Below are 20,555 nucleotides of genomic sequence, written 5' to 3' on the forward strand. Positions count from 1 at the left end.
GCGTCATCTTGGCTCACTGCAAGCTCCACCTCCCGGGGTCACACCATTCTCCTGCCTCAGCCTCCCGAGTAGCAGGGACTCCAGGCGCCCGCTACCTCGCCCGGCTAGTTTTTGTATTTTTTTAGTAGAGACGGGGTTTCACCATGTTAGCCAGGATGGTCTCGATCTCCTGACCTCGTGATCTGCCCGTCTCGGCCTCCCAAAGTGCTGGGATTACAGGCTTGAGCCACCGCGCCCGGCGGCCGGCCTAATTTTTTGTATTTTTAGTTGAGACAGGGTTTCATCATGTTGGCCAGGGTGGTCTCAAACTCCTGACCTCAGGTGATCCATCCACCTCGGCCTCCTAAAGTGCTGGGATTACAGGTGTGAGCCACCATGCCTGGCCTGACCAATATCTTTCCATTCTCCCCACTCCACAGCCCTTGGCAAATACTGTTTTACACTCTGCTTCTATGAATACGACTTTCTTAGATTCCACACATATGAAATCGTAACAGTATTCATCTTTCTATGGCTGGCTTATTTCACTTAGCTTAAGGTTCCTCAGATTCATCCATTTTGTCACAAATCGTATTTCCTTTCTTTCTTTCTTTCTTTTTTTTTTTTTGGAGACAGGGTCTTGCTCTGTTGCCCAGGCTGGAGTGCAGTGGTGTGATCATGGCTCGCTGCAGCTATGATCTACCTCCTGGGTTCAAGCGACCCTTCTGAGCAGCTGGGACCACAGGCATGCACCACCATGCCCAGCTAATTTTTTGTATTTTTGGTAGAAATGGAGTCTCACTCTGTTGCTCAGCCTGGTCTCAAATTCCTGGGCTCAAGCAGTCCTCCCACCTTAGCCTCTCAAAGTGCTGGGATTACAGACATGAGTCAGCATACCTGGCTCCCTATTTTTTATGGTTGAATAACATTCCATTGTGTATGTGTCTGTCACATTTTCTTTATCCATTCATTTATCATTAGACACTTCGGTTGTTTCCATACCTTGGCTATTGTGAATAATAGCCAAGTGAACATGAATATTGCAGTGAACATGGATGGGGGTGCAGACATTTCCTTGAGATACTGACTTAAATTTCTTTGGGTATATATACCCATAGTGGAATTGTTGGAGCATATGGTAGTTCTCTTTTAATTTCTTGAGGAGCCTCCATTCTGTTTTCCATGATGGCTGTACCAGTTTTATCTAGTTACTTTTACATTTCTTATCTTTCTTTTTTATTTAAGAGAATGGATCTTGCTCTGTTGCCTGGGCTAGAATGCAGTGATACAATCTTAGCTCACTGCAGCCTCAGACTTCTGGGCTCAAGTGATCCTCCCACTTCAGCCTCCTGAGCAGCTGGGACTACTCGGGTGTGTACTACCATGCCTGGCTAATTTTATTTTATTTTATTTTTTGTTGAAACCAGATCTCATTATGTTGCTCAGGCTAGCCATGAACTTCTGGCTTTAAGTAAGCCTCCTACCTCAGCCTCACAAAGCTCTGGGATCACAGGCATAAGCCACTGTGCCTGGCCTCTTTCTTTCTTCAGAATTTTATCATTTTCCAGCCAGGTGCAAGTGGCTCTTGCCTCTAATCCTAGCACTTTGGAAGACGGAGCAGGTGGGTCACTTGAGACCAAGAACTCTAGACCAGCCTGGCCAACATGGCGAAACCCTAACTCTATTAAAAATACAAAAATTAGCTGGGATTGTTGGTGTACTCCTGTAGTCCCTGCTACTTGGGAGGCTGAGGCACAAGAATCGCTTGAACCTGGGAGGCAGAGGTTGCATTGAGCTGAAATCACGCCACTGTACTCCAGCCTGGGCGACAGAGCAAGAGTCTATTTCAAAAAATCAAAAAAAATGGTTTTCCTCAGATACATATTATATTTGTTTTGTTAGGTTTATACCTAAGTATTTTGGAGTTTGGGTTTTTTGAAGTTAATGGTTATATTAATCTGTTTTCACATTGCTATAAAGATACTACCTGAGCCTGGGTATTCTGTAAAGGAAAGAGGTTTAATTGACTCACAGTTCCATATGGCTGGGGAGGCCTCAGGAAACTTAGAATCATGGTGAAAGGCAAAGTGGAAGCAAAGACCTTCTTCACATAGTAGCAAGAGAGAGAAGTACAGGCAGGGGAAATGCCAGATGTTTATAAAACCATCAGATCTTGTAAGAACTCACACACTATCACGAGAACAGCATGGGGAAAACCACCCCCATGATCCAGTCACCTCCCTCCCTTGACACGTGGTCCCTCCCTCAACACATGAGGATTGCAGGTTCCTCTCTCAACACATGGGGCTTAAAATTTGAGATGAGATTTGGGTGGGCACACAGAGCTAACCCTATCAATGGTATTTTGTTTTCAATTTCAAATTCTACTTGTTTATTGCCAGTATATAGGAAAGTAATTGATTTTTGTATATTAGCCTTTTATCCTGCAACCTTGCTGTGTTACTTATTAGTTCCAGCAGTTATTTTTCGGTTACTTTCAGATTTCCTGTATGGACACTTTTGTCATCTGTGAACAAAGAGTTTGATTTCTTCCTTCTCAATGTGTACACCTTTTATTTTCTTGTCTTCTTGCATTAGCCAGGACTTCCAGTACAATATTGAAAGATAGTGGTGAGGTGAGGGGACATTTGATCTTAGCTAGAAAACCTGTAGTTTCTTACAAGTAAGTGTGTTGTTAGTTGTAGGTTTTTCGTAGATGTTCTTTATATAGTTGAAGTTCCACTCTATACCTAGTTTATTGAGTGTTTTTGTCATGAATGTGTTTTGGATTTTGTTACATGCTTTTTTTGTATTCATATGATCATGTGATTTTTCTTCTTCAGACTGTTGATAGATTACATCAATTGATTTTTGACTGTTGAACTAAACTCACATACCTGAGATAAATCCCGCCTGGTTTTGGTGTATAATTCTTTTTATGCATTGTTGGATTTGATCTGCTAATATTTTATTGAGGATTTTTTCATATAAGCTTATGAGCAATATTGAGATACAGTTTTCTTGCAATGTCTTTGATTTTGGTATCAGAGTGATGCTGGACTCATAGAATGAGTTAGAAAGTATTCTTTCTGCATCTGTCTTCTGGAAAAGATTGTAGAGAACTGGTATATTAATATCTTCCTTAAATGTATGGTAGAATTCACAAGTTGAAACCTGGGCTTTATTTGCTTTTTAAATTATGTAGGAAATACAAAGTGGAATTAGAAACCAAAATACTCAAATCCTGGTTTTTATATTTGCCCATGTAGTCATCTTTACTTGAGATATTTATTTCCTAATGTAGCTTTGTGATACTGTCTAGTGTTCTTTGCTTTTAACCTGAAGGGCTTCCTTTAGCGTTTTTCTGTGGAGTGGGCTTGTTGGTACCGAGGGCCTCAGCTTTTGTTTATCTGAAAATGTCTTAATTCTTAAATTTTCTCTCATTTTTGAAGGACAGTTTGCCAGATATGGAATTCTTGGTTGACACTTTTACTCTTTTAGCATTTTAAATATGTTATCCTACTGTCTCTGGCTTTCAGGGTTTCTGCTGAGAAATCACTGAATAATCTTAATGAGGATTCCTTGACATAATGAGTTACTTCTTTTTTGCTGCTTTTAAAATTCTCTTTTGTCTTTCAGTAATTTGACTGTAATATGTCTCAGTGTGGGTCTCTGAATGTATTCTTCTTATAGTTAGTTGAGTTTCTTGTATTTCTAGTTTCACATCTTGCATCAAACTTGGGAAGTTTTTGGACATTGTTTCATCAAATTATCTCCTTGCCACTTTCTCTCAGTCTTCTCCTCCTGGTGCTCTCATCCTGTGTATATTGGTTCACATGTTGGTGTCCCAGAGGTCCCTTAGGTTCTGCTCACTTATTTTTTTTATTTTCTCCTCAGAGTAATTTCAATTGTTTTATCTTCATATTCTCTGATCTTTCTTCTGCCTGCTCAAATCTCCTATTGAACCCTTGTATTGAATTTTTCATTTCATTTATTATACTTTTCAGCTCCAGAATTTTTCATTATTTTCCTGATTTCCTTTAGTTCTTTGTCCAGGTATTCCTTTACCTCTTTGAATATATTTAAGACTAGTAGTGTTTTAGGCCAGATGTGGTGGCTCCTGCCTGTAATCCCAGCACTTTGGGAGGCCAAGGTGGACAGATGACCTGAGATCAGGGTTCGAGACCAACCTAGCCAATGTGGTGAAACCCCATCTCTACTAAAAATACAAGAATGAGCCGGGCATGGCAGCGGGCGCCTGTAGTCCCAGCTACTTACGAGGCCAAGGCAGGAGAATCACATGAACCTAGGAGGCAGAGATTGCAGTGAGCTGAGATGGCGCCATTGTACTCCAGCCTGGGTGACAAGAAGCAAAATTCTGTCTCAAAAACAAAACAAAAAAAAACCCACTAGTAGTGTTTTATAGTCTTTGTCTAGTAAGTTCAGTGTCTATGCTTACTTAGGGACAGTTTCTTAATTTTACACCTTGTGATTTTTTTAATTGAAAACAAGGTATTTGCACATTATAATGTGGTCACGCTGGCCGTCAAATTTTCTTCTTTTCCCAAGCTTTCTTTTTTTTTTTGTTACTGAATGTCATATATGTTTGTCTAGTGTCTTTTTGCAATTACTCTTCCAGAGACTGTATATTTCTTGTCATTTGTAGTCACTGAAGTCCCTGTTTCTTTTCTTGTTTCTTTCTTTCTTTTGAGACAGGGTCTTGCTCTGTTGCCTAGGCTGGTCTTGAACTCCTGGCTTTAAGAGATTCTCCCAAAGTGGCCTCCCACAGTGTTAGGATTACAGGCGTGAGCCACTGTGCCTAGCCTGTTTCTTAATTTGTGTCTTTGACAGAAATTTCCTTAAACACCAGGAACTAAAACCAAGAAACAACAAACAAGAAAACTCCTGGTGTTGAAATTGGCTCTGTGTTGGGGAGTTTAAAGTTTCCCCAGGTCTTTTGCTTTGTAATAGTGTTTTCATTTTCATTCAACTTATTTTCTAATTTCCCCTCTCAGATCTTTTCTGATCGTGTGTCTTGTCCTAGGCATACATGTGTCTTTCTGAATTACGCCTATTCAAAGGTGCTTTTGAATGCACTAATTTCCTAAAGACACTCTCTCCTTGTTTTTCTTTTTTTTTTTCTCTCCCATGTCTTAGGTGGTTTCAACAATAATCTTTTGGCCAGACATCTGCAGGCTGTTCCTCTGCCTTACCATGATTTTGAGAAATGCCTGCTACATTTCCAGCCTGTACAAGTTCTGAGTTAGGTGGAACAGAGATGTGTTCCTTGTGTCAGTCCTTCAGGCAGCCCACAGACAGGTTAGAGCAGACTTATGCAGAAATTTGTGAATGAGGTCTGCTCTGCTTCCTCCAGAACTAGGGAGGGAATGGTACAAGTATAATTAAAAAGCTACAAAGCTTTCATACCATTTTCTTTTCTTTTATTTTTTTGAGACAGAGTCTTACTCTGTCACCCAGGCTGGAGTGCAATGGCACGATCTTGGCTCACTGCAACCTCCTTCTCCCAGATTCAAGCAATTCTCCTGCTCAGCCACTGAGTAGGTGGGATTACAGGTGTCCACCACTCTCGGATAATTTTTGTATTTTTAGTAGAGACAGGGTTTTGCCATGTTGGCCAGACTGGTCTTGAACTCCTGACCTCAGGTGATCCGCCCACCTTGGCCCCCCAAATTGATGGGATTACAGGTGTGAGCCACCACGTTTGGCCCCTTTTTTTGCTCTTTTAGAGACAGAGTGTCACTATGTTGCCCAGGCTGGTCTCAAACTCCTGGGCTTAAGCAGTCCTCCCACTTTGGCCTCCTGAGTAGCTGGGACTACATTGTTTGTCTTTTTATTGATTTCTAGGGCCTGGCTTGTGACTTGTGACTTGTGACTTGCCTATTTATTTCCTTTCCCTTTTCCTCTCCTTTCTCCTTTCTTTTTCTTTTTTTTTTTTTGAGACAGAGTTTTACTCTTGTTGCCCACGCTGGAGTGCAATGATGTGATCTTGGCTCACCGCAACCTCCATCTTCTGGATTCCAGTGATTCTCCTGCCTCAGCCTCCTGAGTAGCTGGGATTACAGGCGCACGCCACCATGACCAGCTAATTCTGTATTTTTAGTAGAGACAGGGTTTCTTCATGTTGGTCAGGCTGGTCTTGAACTCCTGACCTCAGGTGCTCCGCCTACCTTGGCATCCCAAAGTGCTGGGATTACAGGCATGAGCCACTGCACCCGGCCTCTCTCTCTTTTTTTTTTTTTGAGATGGAGTCTCACTCTGTTGCCTAGAGCAGTGGTGCAATCTTGGCTCACTGCAACTTCCGCCTCCTGGGTTCAAGTGATTCTCCTGCTGCAAGCCTTCCGAGTAGCTGGGAGTACAGGCGCCTGCCACCACGCCTGGCTAATTTTTGTATTTTTTAGTAGAGATGAGGTTTCACCATGTTGGCCAGGCCGGTCTTGAACTCTTGACCTCAAGTGGTCCGCCTGCTCAACCTCCCAAAGTGCTGGGATTACAGGTGTGAGCCACTGTGCCAGGTCACGTTTTTATTCATGAATGGATATTAGATTTTTTGAGGTGTTTTCTCTACATCTGTTGAGGTGTTCATATAGTTTTTTTCCTTTAATAATTTCACTGGTTTTCACATGCTGAAATCAACCTTGAATTCTTGGGATAAATCCCACTCGGACATGATGTATTATTGTTTTTATATATATTGCTGGACTTGATAATACGCCTTACTTAAAAGTAAAATTTTTTTTGTTTTGGTCTGTATTCTTTTCTGATGATGTCCTTGTCTTGCTTTGGTATCAGGGTAATACTGGTCACATGGAATTAAGTTAAAAACTCTTCTAGGAGGGGAGATTTACTAGTAATTGAGCTCCTCTCTGTGCTGCTTTACAGATTCCATTTCCTTCACTCCTTAGAACTATGCTAGGAGGCAGTACCATCCCTGCTTTGCAGATAGGAACCTTAGGTCAAAAGGCAAAGTAATTTCTCAAGGGCACATCGCCATCACCAGTGGAGCCAGAATCTGACTGGAAGCTCTGAGGATTCTCTAAGACCAGCCCCTGAATGCTGCCTTCCACTGATGGCTCTCTGCGGCAAGGCCAGCTGTGTCTCAGCTGGCAGCAGCCCTTCGGTCTGTCTACAGTTAAGTCTAGTCCTGGGCCTCTTTGGCCAGTGACAGACAGGTGGATTCTTCATCTTCCCTGTTTCCTGGAGTTTGAGGGATCCCTGTTATCATTCTGCAATGAAGAAACATTGGTGCCTCCACAGAAACCAGCTCTGGATGGCTGCTGAGGACAAATTCCTATTGTGGACAGAACTGGGAATTGCCTGGATACTCAGTATGGATAATCTCTCTCTTTCTAGGATGCTTGGATATTAATTCATCTGTGAAAGGGGCTCGTTTTGTCAGATTCTGTGATGCATTCAATATTCCACTCATCACTTTTGTTGATGTCCCTGGCTTTCTACCTGGTAAGTTATTGACAGAGTGGGGGCTAGGAGAGTTGCCTTTCCCAGTGAGGCGCCCACTTTATTTGGAGATCTTGCAGAACTCCCCGAGCACCTGTGACTTCTCCATATATTCTGGGTGTCCAGAAGATAGGACTGTGTAAGGAATGCCCCTCTCCAGAGGTGGGAAAGACCTCACAGCTGAGAGCGGCAGGATAACCATGTGAGGACTTGTGGATATCTAGTAACTCTTCTCATGTCTAGGCACAGCACAGGAATACGGGGGCATCATCCGGCATGGCGCCAAGCTTCTCTACGCATTTGCTGAGGCAACTGTACCCAAAGTCACTGTCATCACGAGGAAGGTGAGGACCTCATGTTGGAGGCCATGACCCTGTTCACTTTCCTACAGCATAGCCATGGTGGGAGGTCTGGCAGAGTTTTACCAGGGCTGGAAGGAGTATACCTTGCTCATCCTTAAAAAGATGTCTTGAGGACGTTGTTCCCAGCCCCACAGAAATGTCTGTGGGGTTTTTTTTGTTTTTTTTTTTTTGAGATGGAGTCCAGTGGTGCGATCTCGGCTCACTGCAAGCTCCGCCTCTCGGGTTCACGCCATTCTCTTGCCTCAGCCTCCTGAGTGGCTGGGACTACAGGTGCCTGCCACCACGCCTGGCTAATTTTTTTGTATTTTTGGTAGAGACGGGGTTTCACTGTGTTAGCTGGGATGGTCTTGATCTCCTGACCTCGTGATCCGCCTGCCTCGGCCTCCCAAAGTGCTGGGATTACAGGCTTGAGTCACCGCACCCGGCCATGTCTGTGGTTTTTTAACACAAGGGAACTGAAAGCAGCAGTGGGAAAAAGCCAGAAAAGATAATGAGCATTAACTTTGAAAGGCCTTACAGACCATGGGCCTTCAGGACCCCAGGGGGCTACTCTTGTTCTTTGTCCCCGTTTTATCTGTTTTCCTGGGGTCTTTCAGGGACATGATCTGGCTGTCTCAGGCTCTAACATTCAGCATTTGGATCTGTTTTAGGCCTATGGAGGTGCCTATGATGTCATGAGCTCTAAGCACCTTTGTGGTGATACCAACTATGCCTGGCCCACCGCAGAGATTGCAGTCATGGGAGCAAAGGTGAGGGCCTCTAGCTTTTCCCTTTCTGGGTACAAGGACTCTACTCTACCAGCCAGAGCTCAAGGCATAGCTGGGAAGTATTGGAGAGAGGCCAGGGCCCCTAGGGTGAGCCAGGACTGAGGCGAGTGAGACCTAGATCTTGGCAAGTCTCCTTCCTGGGGCTCCAGAGACATCTCTGCCTCCTGTCCTATACCCTTTCTTCAGGCCCACACTGGTGTCTTCATGCCAAGGTGGGTGGGGCAGGTGAAAGGAAAGTGAGAGGAGTCCAGAGTGGGTTTTGAGATTGAAAGTAAAGGGGGCAAAGGGTTGAGTCAACTGAAGTCACCTTCAGAAGGATTGGACATTCTCCCAACTCCACCTCAGCTTCCAGGGAGGGCCCCAGAGCTACTCTTTCAAGCTCATAAGAAGCTAAACTGTAGGTCTGACCATAGTGACGCTGGACAAGGTACTTCCTGTTGCTTGACCTATTCCTCACTCCTCTGCTTTGAAGTAGCTATTGTGGTTGAATCAGATAACTTGCAGGTCCCCCTAGAGTTATAGATGCTCTATAAGTCTAGAGGACTTATAGGTGCTCTGACTTGAAGGCCAGTCCTTCTAATTTCCAGTTCTATCTGGCCACCTCTGGCCACCGAATTGTATACTCAGGTCTGAGGATACTGAAAAAGGGAAGTAGTGCTTTTAATTCCCCTCGATACAAGACTGTGGATTTAATAATGGAAAACAGGGCTAACATCTTTGGCTCAAAGAAGTATGATGAGTGCAAATGGAGATGGTAGAATGGGCTCTGGGGAGAGAAGCTACTGACTTTTGCCTGACTGCCCCTCATTGGGGCCACAGGGAAGCATCCCATCCCATCATGCAGCCCCCCCTGTGTCATGATGGTCACCCCCGGGCAGTGCCTCCCTCTATGCTGTGGCCTTTAGAGATGGCACTTCCCCCAGTACACTGATTTACCAAGAAATTTGCAACCACACACAGTGATAATGAGTTGAAGGAGATCTGTCCAGGTTGGGACGACCAAAGACGTTCATGAACTCCTCTAATCACAGGGTGCTGTGGAGATCATCTTCAAAGGGCATGAGAATGTGGAAGCTGCTCAGGCAGAGTACATCGAGAAGTTTGCCAACCCTTTCCCTGCAGCAGTGAGAGGTAGGGGACTGTGGTGAAGAGGGCAGCTTTGTTTGGTCACTTGCTCACTCTTTCTCTACAGAAATTGTCACATAACTGCCTTTTTGACTTTGCAGTCTAATCTGTTGACTAGTGAGGGTTGGGACTGTCCCTGGGCAAGTCATCACTTAGGACTAAGGACAGCGGGACAGGTTGCTTTGGTACCACGATTAAAACATTGCTGAAGTGTGTTAAATTTCTAGGTGTTCCAGTTGTCTAGTGCCATACAGAAATTCACCCTATAACTCAACTGCTTAAACCAACCACCATTTCCCCCACCTGCTTATGGTTCTGTGAGGTCCACAATTTGATCTGGGCCCAACTGAGGGGTTCTTGTGCTGGTCTTGCCTGGGGTCCCCCACACAGGTATAGTCATTCTGTGGCTTGACTGGGGCTTGACAGTCCAAAATGGCGTCACTTACTTGGTAGTTGGTGTTAGCTAGACTCACTCCCCACATGGCCTCTCACCCTTGAGGAGGCTAGTCCAGGCTTCCTTACATGGTGTCCCGAGAGTAGCAAGGGGGCAAAGGGAAACTGAGGCCTAGATTTGGAAGTTGCACAGTATCATTTTTGCCACATTTTTTAGGCCAAAGAAACTCACAAGGTTACGTGAAGGAATACAAATCCACCTTTTGATGAGAGAAGTGGTAAAGTCACATTGCAGGACTTGTGTACAAGGATGGAGGAATTGTTGTAGCCATTTTTGAAAATCTAGATGTATTTTCTTTATTTCCTGTTGAATTCATTGTGGCAGGATGGAGGCATTGGAGCAAGCAGGGTATAGGGAGGGTGTCAAATTTTCCTTTTCTTGCCAAGTGCTCCTAGGCCAGAAGGTGGAGAGCTGTCAGAATAGGCCAGCTCTTGGGATACAAGGGAGGATTCGCAGGGCTTACCCTCTCTGTATCAGGTTGGGTGCTGCTTGTACTGCTGGCCCCAGGGATGATGCCCAGGCTGAGCAGAAAGTCGAAGGGTGGCATCATCTGGGGATGCAGATGATCCACTCCCTTTTCTGTGCTTCACCAGGGTTTGTGGATGACATCATCCAACCTTCTTCTACACGTGCCCGAATCTGCTGTGACCTGGATGTGTTGGCCAGCAAGAAGGTACAACGTCCTTGGAGAAAACATGCAAATATTCCATTGTAAACAATTCAAAGAAAAAGAAATCAAGAACGGAATTACTGTCTGCCCATTCACACCCCATTCCTGCCTTTTGAAATCATGAAACTTGGGAATTCAAATACTTGGATAACTTAGAATAACAAAGTTTATTAAATTCTAGAAAGATCTCTTTTGTGCCTTACTATAAAATTATCTACTTTATTAAAAATTTTAAGTTGTATTTTTTGAGCATAAATTCAATTTTTTATGGTGGAAATCTGAAAATCAATAGAACTAGAAGGAAAATAGTACACAGTGTTATCACCTAGAGCTAATTTTATTTCACACCTCTGGATATTGTTCTTTTTCTCTTAGGAATTAGTTTTTTTATCCATAGGTGAGATATATAATAAGCTTTTAAGGCACAGTATTTCTTAGACTTCAGTTTCCTTATTTTAAAAATAGGGATAATATAATATGCCCTTTCTATCTCCTAATTTCCCCATGAATTGAGGATTAAATGTGATGTTTGCAGTTGTGGAATATGTGTTTAGCAGTACAGATGCTCAATAAGACATAGCACCCTGTGTTGACTCAGGTTATTTCCAGAAATGTGTTCTTAAAATTTTTAAAAACTTTTTAATTGCGAAAATTTTCAAGCCTATAGATATGTTGCAAGAATTGTATTGTATCCACTTTACCTAGATTCTCCAGTTAGTAACATTTTCTACATTTGCTTTATTTCTTCCACACTTAGATATCTAATAATACATAATATGCATATAAGATATATCTAATTAATTATAATTATATAATATATTGATATAATGTATAATTAGATCTAACATATAATTATAATTTATATTATGTATTTTACATTATATAATTATATAATTGTGTAACATATACAATATAATTATTTAATTGACCCCTTTGAAAGTCAGTTGTAGATTTGTGACCTGTGTTCCCAAAAACTTGTGTGTATCTCCTAGGAACAAGGTCCTTTGTCTTACATAGTCTGTCGTTCATGACGTTGACATTTTTGAGGAAAGCTTACTTGCTGGTTATTTGGTAGGGTGTCCTTCAGTTTGGGGTGTCTGTTTCCTGAGGTTTAGATTCAGATAAGACTAACATATTCCTTTCAGTGGATCACATTAGTAAGCACATGATGTCAGTTTTTCCTGCTGTTGGTAACTGATTCTGATCACATGATTAAGGTCATGGCTGCAAAGGTTTTTCCATGGTAGTTACCATTTTCTCTTTGTAACTGATAACTAATTTGTGGGGCATTATTTAATCTTGTTTGTCAATAAACTTTCACCTGGGTCAGGCGCGGTGGCTCATGCCTGTAATCCCAGCACTTTGGGAGGCCGAAGCGGGCAGATCACCTTAGGTCAGGAGTTCGAGACCATCCTGGCCAACATGGTGAAACCCTATCTCTACTAAAAATACAAAAATTAGCCAGGTGTGGAGGCATGTGCCCAGCTACTCAGGAGGCTGAGGCAGGAGAATCACTTGAACCTGGGAGGAGAAGGTTGCAGTGAGCTGAGATCACCCCACTACGCTCTAGCCTGGGTGACAAAGCTAGATTCTGTCTCAAAAAATTAAATAAACTTTCACCAATAATTTTAGTACTCATTGATGATTCTTGCCTCAATCAATGATTCTGCATTGATTATAAAATGTTATTTCTAACTCTCATATCTATATTTATTAGTTGGAACTCTAGGTAAGGAAGAGCTTTCTTTTCTCCTGTTTTTGTTTTTTTAGTATCATTTTGGACTTGTTGATTTTTTTTTTTTTTTTTTTGGAGACGGAGTCTCACTCTCTTGCCAGGCTGGAGTGCAGTGGCGCAATCTCGACTTACTGCAACCTCTGCCTCCCCTGCCTCCCGGGTTCAAGTGATTCTTCTGCCTCAGCCTCCTGAGTAGCTGGGACTATGGGCGTGTGCCACCATGCCCAGCTAATTTTTGTATTTTTAATAGAGACGGGGTTTCACCATGTTGGCCAGGATGGTCTTGATATCTTGATTTCATGATCTGAGCACCTCAGCCTCCCAAAGTGCTGGGATTACAGGCGTGAGCCACTTGGACTTGTTGGCGTGGCTTGCCTGGACTTGTTGATTTTTTTTTTATATTTAATGTTACTCATTTTGATGCTGAAAATGACCCAGTTTGGTTAGTGGGAGCTCCTTCAACCTGGCTCCCCAGGTCCTTTTAATATATCCCACTGATTTTTTTAGTATTTCCTTATTTTCTGACAAGATGATGCTCTAGGCTTATCTTATATTTTCCTTGCCCAACCCGGGAATCAGCAATTTCTCCAAGGAGTTTCTTTAATAGGTATGTAGTAGTATATAGTAGTAGTTTCTTAGTTTCTTTTAGTAGGTATGTCATTTAGAAGCTAAAATTGTCACTAAGTGTTCACATTGATACTGGAGTATCATTGCTTTGAGGCATTTCAGCAGACCGAACTAGGAAAATTTATGCAAATAAGTGTGTATATATATGTGCGACACATGTATATATGAATACATATTTGCGGTACTTTCAAATCATGAGTTCATACTGAAACTTCTAATCCAACACCATGGGTGCTTCTTTGCCTTCCTCCATTCGGTATTGTCTCTCTTACCACAGCAGTAATAACTCTGGCTCCCATTATTCTCAATATATTTCACTCATTTGCTCAGTGCTACCATAAATACAAGTTTCAGAATCACTACAGCTCTATCAACAATAAACCTTCTAAAGTTCAAGACTTCTTTGTAGTTCATTTTGTCTTTAAACTGAAGATATATGGTTAAGTTACCTCAATTAGTAACTGAGTGGTTATCAATGTGAATTATCATTTTTGTTTGTAAACCACTTTAAAGCCTTTCCTCCTACACTGTTGACTTGATTTTACTAAGTAAAGCATTAATAGTTTTACCAGAACTGGAGATTAAGTTTGAGCATAAGGACCGACTATGGAGTGCTGATCCAAGATGCGCCCCGGGCATCCTCTGTGGTGAAAACCCAGGGCCCTCCCACTACTGATGGCTTTCCCTTGGCTCCAGAGATCTGTAAGCATTGCTTGGACAGTGAATCATTATTTCAAGGTCAACTTAATGTGTGACTGTTTATTCTCCATTTTCCCATTTCAAAATATTTTCCCCTACCCTCCATTCCCAGTAGCCCTTAAGAGTCATTCTTTATTTTTATTTTTGTTTTTTAAGTATCTTTTTGCTCTCCTTCAGTCACCAATCCTAGTTGGGCTCTGAGGACTTTTGCAGCAGTCTCTTCACTGATCTCTATGGCCTCCTACTAAGCTGTAAATCCTGTTCTCAGCTGCCATACTAACTCCAGATCCATATTTTGTTGCATTCCTCTGCTCCAGCACCACTTCCAGAGCTCCCTGTTCTCCAGACTCCTTAGCCCACGTAGGTGGTCCTGGACACTCTGTCCCTCCCTTGCTTCCCTAGTGAGTTTCTGAGCCAACAGTTCTTGTTTTCGTGATCTCTGCTATGGTCCATACAAAAGTATATACAAGCTTTTTTTTCTTTTTGGAGGGAAGAGTCCAAGAAGTGTTTCATCAGGTTGTGCAATCTGGATACTCAGATGGTAGAGGAGCTGTAAGATGGTAGAGGAACCAGCTCAGGAGAGCAACTGGGCTAGCAGCTTTACGGAAGCCTTGGATGGTGGGGAAACTCCCGTACAGAAACTCAGCTGGTCAAAGAAACTCGACGCTGCAAGACCTTGGAAGCTTTGTCAAGGGGACCAGCCTCCATGGACCATGGAATGCCTTGAGAGTAATGACAGTTGAGTATTGGCTGTTGTGTGGGAATGCCTTTCCCAGCTGGTGCCCTCACCTTAAAGGGAAAAAGAAAAAACACGGGATTGTATAAATGGGAAATACTTGGGTCCACTGAGCTGATAGCTGACAAGCGTCTGTCTTTAAACTGAGAGCAAATATGGTGAGCTGTGGTGTAGGAGGCACTGCTAGGGTCTTGCTGGTCCTGCCTCTGCCTTGTGTTAAGCCAGTTCATCCTGAGCTACACAGCTAACAAGTGGTGAAGCTGGGATTTGAACTCAGATGGGTTTGACCCCAAGCCTGTGTTCTAATCATTTCAAAGTACTGCCACTCAGCTGATGAGGAAGGTGAGATGGACTTCTAAGCGTTGGCAGAAGAGTAGGGGTCAGGGAGGTTGGTGGTCTGTTCCCCTGGGCTTGTGTCTCAAAGAACCCAAAAAGCTACTACATTAGACAGCTTTCCTATCTCCTGCATGAATCCCTTGCAAAGCAGTACCAACAGATGGCCGGTCATCTTTTTGAGTTGCTAGAGTAATGGGGAGCACATCCACAACACAGCCTTCTAATGCTTGTTAGAAAGTGCTTTTGTTGCAAAGTTCTTCTAGCTTCTTTTTTTGACCTTGCTTTGGTCTCCCCAGCCCAACTTTCTGCCTCTGGTTGCACTGATACTTTGTCCTGGTGCTGGTGCTTAAGATGTGGTCTGCCCCGCCAAAGAAACCTGTGAAGGGTACTCACCCACATGTGGACTTAACTCTTGATGGAGTTGATGAATCAGCCCATTTCACCTATTCAACAGATGTGACTGTTTTGTCTTTCTGGTTCCAAAGGATTTCTGGAGAGCTATGGCTTTACTCTTTTAGAATTATTGGTCCTCATACTCTGTGCACCTCTGATGTCAGCATGGGATTTCTATAATTCCAAGCAGGAGTTGCAGCCACTTGATAGGTAGTGCCTCAGTCTGGGGCCTCTGTGGAATCCAGCTGGCATATTCCAGCCAATGTAGCAGCCTCAGTAGTTAAGTTTTGACCATGTCCCTACTGTCCTGGGTGGTGAAAATACCCCCTTTATGTGTCCTTGGGAGCAGAAAGATGCTCTTCAAAAAGTGGTGCCTGGTAAGAGATTTCCACAGAACAAGACACTCAGAAGGGCAGGGATAAAATCTTACCTGAGCTTGGTCTAATATGAAAAGCCTAAGGCTGGGTGCGGTGGCCCATGCCTGTAATCCCAGCACTTTGGGAGGCCAAGGCAGACAGATGGCTTGAGCTCAGGAGTTCATGACCAGCCTGGCCAACATGGTGAAAGTCTGTCTCTATTAAAAATACAAAACTTAGCTGGGTGTGGTGGTGGGTGCCTGTAATTCCAGCTACTTGAGAGCCTGAGGCAGGAGAATCACTTGAACCCCAGAGGCGGAGGTTGCTGTGAGCTGAGATCACACCACTGCCCTCCAGCCTGGGTGACAGACTGAGACCCTGTCTCCCCCACCCCCACCCCTGCAAAAAAAAGCCAAGCCTGAGTGGCATCACACCTTTGTTTCCCATGAAAATATTAGTCCCTGCTTGATGGACTTTTATCTGGGAACAAGGGCAAAAAAGTAGTTAGTTACAGTCAAGCCACAAATTGGAGATTTGCAAGCCTGACCCAAGGGAAAGTCCTCAGCTAGTCTCATACTCTTGTAACCATCAAGAGGAGCTGTTACAGACCATCCTTATATGACCTTCCTTCCCTGGCTGCCTGGAAAGCTTACTTGCCGATTTGTCTCCCACACCTTTGCCTTTTCTGCATAAGCATATTAGGCTGTTTAAGGAACTCACCCCATATTGCCAGACCCATGAAGTGTGTAGGGTATGACTTCTTAAGAGCGAGGAGGTCTGATGCCAAGAGAAAACTTTTTTTTTTTGAGACAGGGTCTGGTTCTGTTACCTAGATTGGAGTGCAGTAGTGGTGCAATCTCTGCTCACTGCAACAACCTCCGCCTTAAGGGCTCAAGCCATCCTCCTACCTCAGCCTCACAAGTAGCTGGGACTATAGGTGTGTGCCACCACATCCAGCTAATTTTTTATTTTTTGTAGAGATGGAGTTTCACCATGCTACCCAGGCTGGTCTCAAACTCTTGAGCTCAAGTGATCCACTCACCTTGGCCTTCCAAAGTGCTGGGATTACAGGCGTGAGCCACCATGCCTGGCTGAAAACAGTTCTGCAGCTGCACTGAATCTATGTGGTCTTCAAAAGGGCACTGCCAGGTGCAATTATGCATATAGGCCCAGAGTCTCAAGCCGGGAGGACCCATGCTACAGGCCACTGGATGTTCCCTGAATGCCTCATGCAAAACTCAGTTTGCAAGAGACTCATCCTTAAACCAAGATGACTTGGCCTACACACACTCTAGAGAAATCTAAGGAATGAAATAAAGTGAGCTAGTCCTAAATTCTGCTTTCTTAAAAAAAATTAAAAAGCCAAAACAACAAAACCACCACCTCACTAATACGGTTAACTTGTTGTCATTTAACAGATTATCAGAAACTGCAAACTCTCTCAAGAGCCACAGGATAGGAAATCATCTCTTTAAAGCCATACCTGGTAGGAACAATAGGATGACTACCACAAGCCTGATTTTGAATAGTTTATTAAAGGAAAGGTGAAGCATCAGTTTCAAATTGTACAAAAGGAAAAAAACCTCATATTGCAAATGTACAATTTACAGAATTACTAGCAAAACCAATCAAGGAGACACCGAAAATACAAAAATTTGATTGACTTCAAACTGAACTGGAAACCCATTGGAGTAGATATTTAGCCTTTTTGTGTGGCATGGTAGTCTACAATTCTGTCAGCATCTGTTTTCCATACAAGACTGTCACACAAAGGATCAGTTTGTGCATGTGCCAGGGCACCTCATGGCTTGCTCCCCGGCCAAAACCACAGGCAGGCAGGGCTGGGGTGGACAGTCCAGTCATTCCTGCGCCTTCACTTCCAGTGAAGCCCACAATTCTGGGAGAAAATGAGGCCCCAGCTCCCCTAACTGGAGCCCAAGAATTGCTGAATTAGCAGAGAAAACATTTTGGTGACCAGGTTTTTTCAGAACTGTACAAGTGTTGAGAAAAATCTGTTTTGTGTCTTTACTAAAAGGATGAATAAAATCATCCATCTTGCTTTCCCGCACAAAAGATGATCACTGGGTGTGCAGAATTTTTAAAAATGTTTTTTGTATTTGATAAAAAAGGGAAAGCCTCATGATTCTGTTGCAACTACTTTAAAAACCAGCCCAGAAACAGCTGTGGATGGATTGGTTTGGAAATTCTGAGGCTTACTTTAGAAATCTGAAAGGAAGAAACTAAGTGGGGTTTTTAAAACAATAGCAGCAAGTCATAAAAGTCTAGGCAGAATGCAACTCTAAACCATTGTAGACTGTCCTGAAGATTCATAATTTCTTTCCCCAAAAGAATTATTCTTAATATGCACATTTAACACTGAAATGTAGCTGTAATTCAAGGTAAGCTTAGGAACTTCACCCTCTAAGCACAGACTTCTATGCAGCACATACTTCTATAATCAGTAAACTTAATTCACAAAATTAGCGCATAAGGGTATTAAGTGCATGGGAAGTAGACACAGTTATGTTACACTTAAAATTACTTTCGAATGATAAAGGATTTCTTCATGATTATCTTAAGAAAATGGAAGTCTGTGTAACTTGAATTTGGCAGGGCATGAAATAAGTGGTAAAAACAGCAAACTGATAACTTGAGAATCATTTTCATTTTACTGAGAATACTTTATTTGCTGGTAGAAGTTGCTAAAAATGCACAGAACAAATACCAATAGAAAATGCACTGTATTTGAATCTCCCTAGTCTATATAAAATGAACGGTGTACAGCATCTGTTGGAAAAATGGCTGCATGGACATTTCTTATTTTATGCCCACTTATAAATAAAATAAACCTTTTATTCAAGAGTATATAAAATCTGGGAATTTCATATGCATATCCACAGAGGGAGTGTGGTTTTTGGCAGAGATGCACTATGTCAGAATTTCATCTTAGCTTGTCAATGTTCTGCTCCTCCATTATTTGTGTTCCACAAAGGTCAACCAAATCCAGTGAGCTCCAAAACACTCTTCGGCAATTAGGATGAGCTGCTTACTCATAGGTTTAATAAAATGGTTAGCTTTTAAAACATAAAAGGCAAAATGTTAAAACGGTTTTAAATTGTACAACAGGAAAATAAAGTTAAAATATTTTTTTTTTTACTCAATGTTGAGTTTTCATAAAACAGGTGTATAACAGTGTTTATCTTGACAGCTGTTTTAAAATTTAAAATTTCTTCCTCCCTCCAGAAAACACACACATCTGTATTGGGATAAGTCCAATAGTAGGACACAAATGATTTGCAGGTCAGTCTTTCTGAGTTGACATTCACCAACATTCCCTTGGGTAATTTACATGCTCCTCTTGTGTCACTGCAAAAAGGGATTGACCTTAATCATTTGATTAAAAAACAAATCAGATCACATCAAAAGTGTTTTTCCCCATACAAGCTATCACAGTATATAGGCCTCTAGCTCTAAATAATAGAGTTCCAGATTTGTAAATTTTCTTCAGACTTCAGAACATAGGCATTCCAAATCCCTAGAAAAATGATGAGAAACATAATTATTAATTTCATGCATAAACAGGACCCAGGAACCATAAATAAAAAGCAGTAATAATTTAACATTTACTGAATCATCTTCTATGATAGCTGCAGAGTCAAAGAAGTCTGGCCTTAGCTCAGCTCTCTCTCGCCGATTTCTTGATGGAGGCTGGAAAGAGAAGCGGGTTTCTTAATTTTTTTCTGAGATCGTTAAGACAATTGTGATAATCAGCTAATATTTCTGACAGTATCATAAATATATAGAACAGCTAAGAGTCAATTTTGAAAGGAAGAAGAGAATCTGGCTTTTATATGAAATAGATTTTTTAAAAACCGTACTTTTGGCTTTTAATTATGTTGGCAAAAACAACGCACAAAACTTTCAAACTATAATGAATACACTGAACATGTAAATACATATAAATAACTTTGGGCCTACATGCCCAGGCCATATCTTCCCTTTCAAGTCACAGAAAAATTTACAAAATTGATTACTAGGTGATAAACCTCTGTGAATTCCCCAAAGCAGGCAGATGGAAAGTTATTGGACGGTGGGGGCAGGGAGGTTATAGATTGGAGTAATATGATCTCATTTATATTTACAAAACTTACAAAAACTTCTCATTATGGAAAATTCACAACATACAAAGCAAAATGTTACAGGCTGAATTATGTCCCTTCAAAATGTGCATGCTGAAGTCCTAATCCAGTACCTCAGAAGATGCCAGTATTTGGCGACAGGGCCTTTAAAGAGGTAATTAAGGTAAAATGAGGTCATATGGGTGGGCCCTAATTGAATATAGTTGGGGCCCTGATAAGAAGGAGCGACACATATAGGAAAGACCATCTAAAGACAAGGAAGAAGGCAGTCATCTATCTACAAGCCAAGGAGAGAAGCCTCAAAAGAAATCACCTACACCTCAGGACTTCTAGCTTCCAGAAATGTGATAAAAAAATAAATATCTGGGCCAGGCGTGGTTGCTCACGCCTGTAATCCCAGCACTTTGGAAGGCCGAGTCGGGCGGATCACGAGGTCAAGAGATCAAGACCATCCTGGCCAACATGGTGAAACCCCGTCTCTACTAAAAATATAAAAATTAACTGGGTGTGGTGGCATGCGCCTGTAGTCCCAGCTATTTGGGAGCCTGAGGCAGGAGAATCGCTTGAACCTGGGAGGCAGAGGTTGCAGTGAGTCAAGATCACAGCACTGCACTACAGCCTGGTGACACAGCGAGACTCCATCTATAAATAAATAAATAAATAAATAAATAAATAAATAAATAAATAAATAAATAAATAAA

General features: G+C 42.4%; 1 protein-coding gene and 1 long non-coding RNA gene across 2 annotated transcripts in view; one reads left to right on the forward strand and one right to left on the reverse strand.

The window, feature by feature from the left end:
• Positions 1–11,023, forward strand: part of PCCB (propionyl-CoA carboxylase subunit beta) — a 90,318-nt gene extending 79,295 nt beyond the window's left edge. The window contains exons 11-15 of the mRNA XM_017874838.1: positions 7,351–7,458; positions 7,699–7,799; positions 8,468–8,566; positions 9,616–9,715; positions 10,757–11,023. Of these exons, the coding sequence (XP_017730327.1) occupies positions 7,351–7,458; positions 7,699–7,799; positions 8,468–8,566; positions 9,616–9,715; positions 10,757–10,878 (530 nt within the window). The 3' untranslated portion in view covers positions 10,879–11,023. The remainder of the gene's footprint in view (positions 1–7,350; positions 7,459–7,698; positions 7,800–8,467; positions 8,567–9,615; positions 9,716–10,756) is intronic.
• Positions 11,024–17,230: 6,207 nt separating this feature from the next.
• LOC108531422 (uncharacterized) lies at positions 17,231–20,288 on the reverse strand. Its single transcript, XR_001886165.1, has 2 exons — positions 19,343–20,288; positions 17,231–19,250 (listed from the first exon to the last, which is right to left on the reverse strand). It is a non-coding gene; the product is annotated as an uncharacterized LOC108531422 (long non-coding RNA).
• Between the last annotated feature and the right edge of the window lie 267 nt (positions 20,289–20,555).

Source organism: Rhinopithecus bieti, unplaced genomic scaffold, assembly GCF_001698545.2.
Source record: "Rhinopithecus bieti isolate Rb0 unplaced genomic scaffold, ASM169854v2 scaffold_9203, whole genome shotgun sequence".
Classification (NCBI taxonomy): Eukaryota; Metazoa; Chordata; class Mammalia; order Primates; family Cercopithecidae; genus Rhinopithecus; species Rhinopithecus bieti.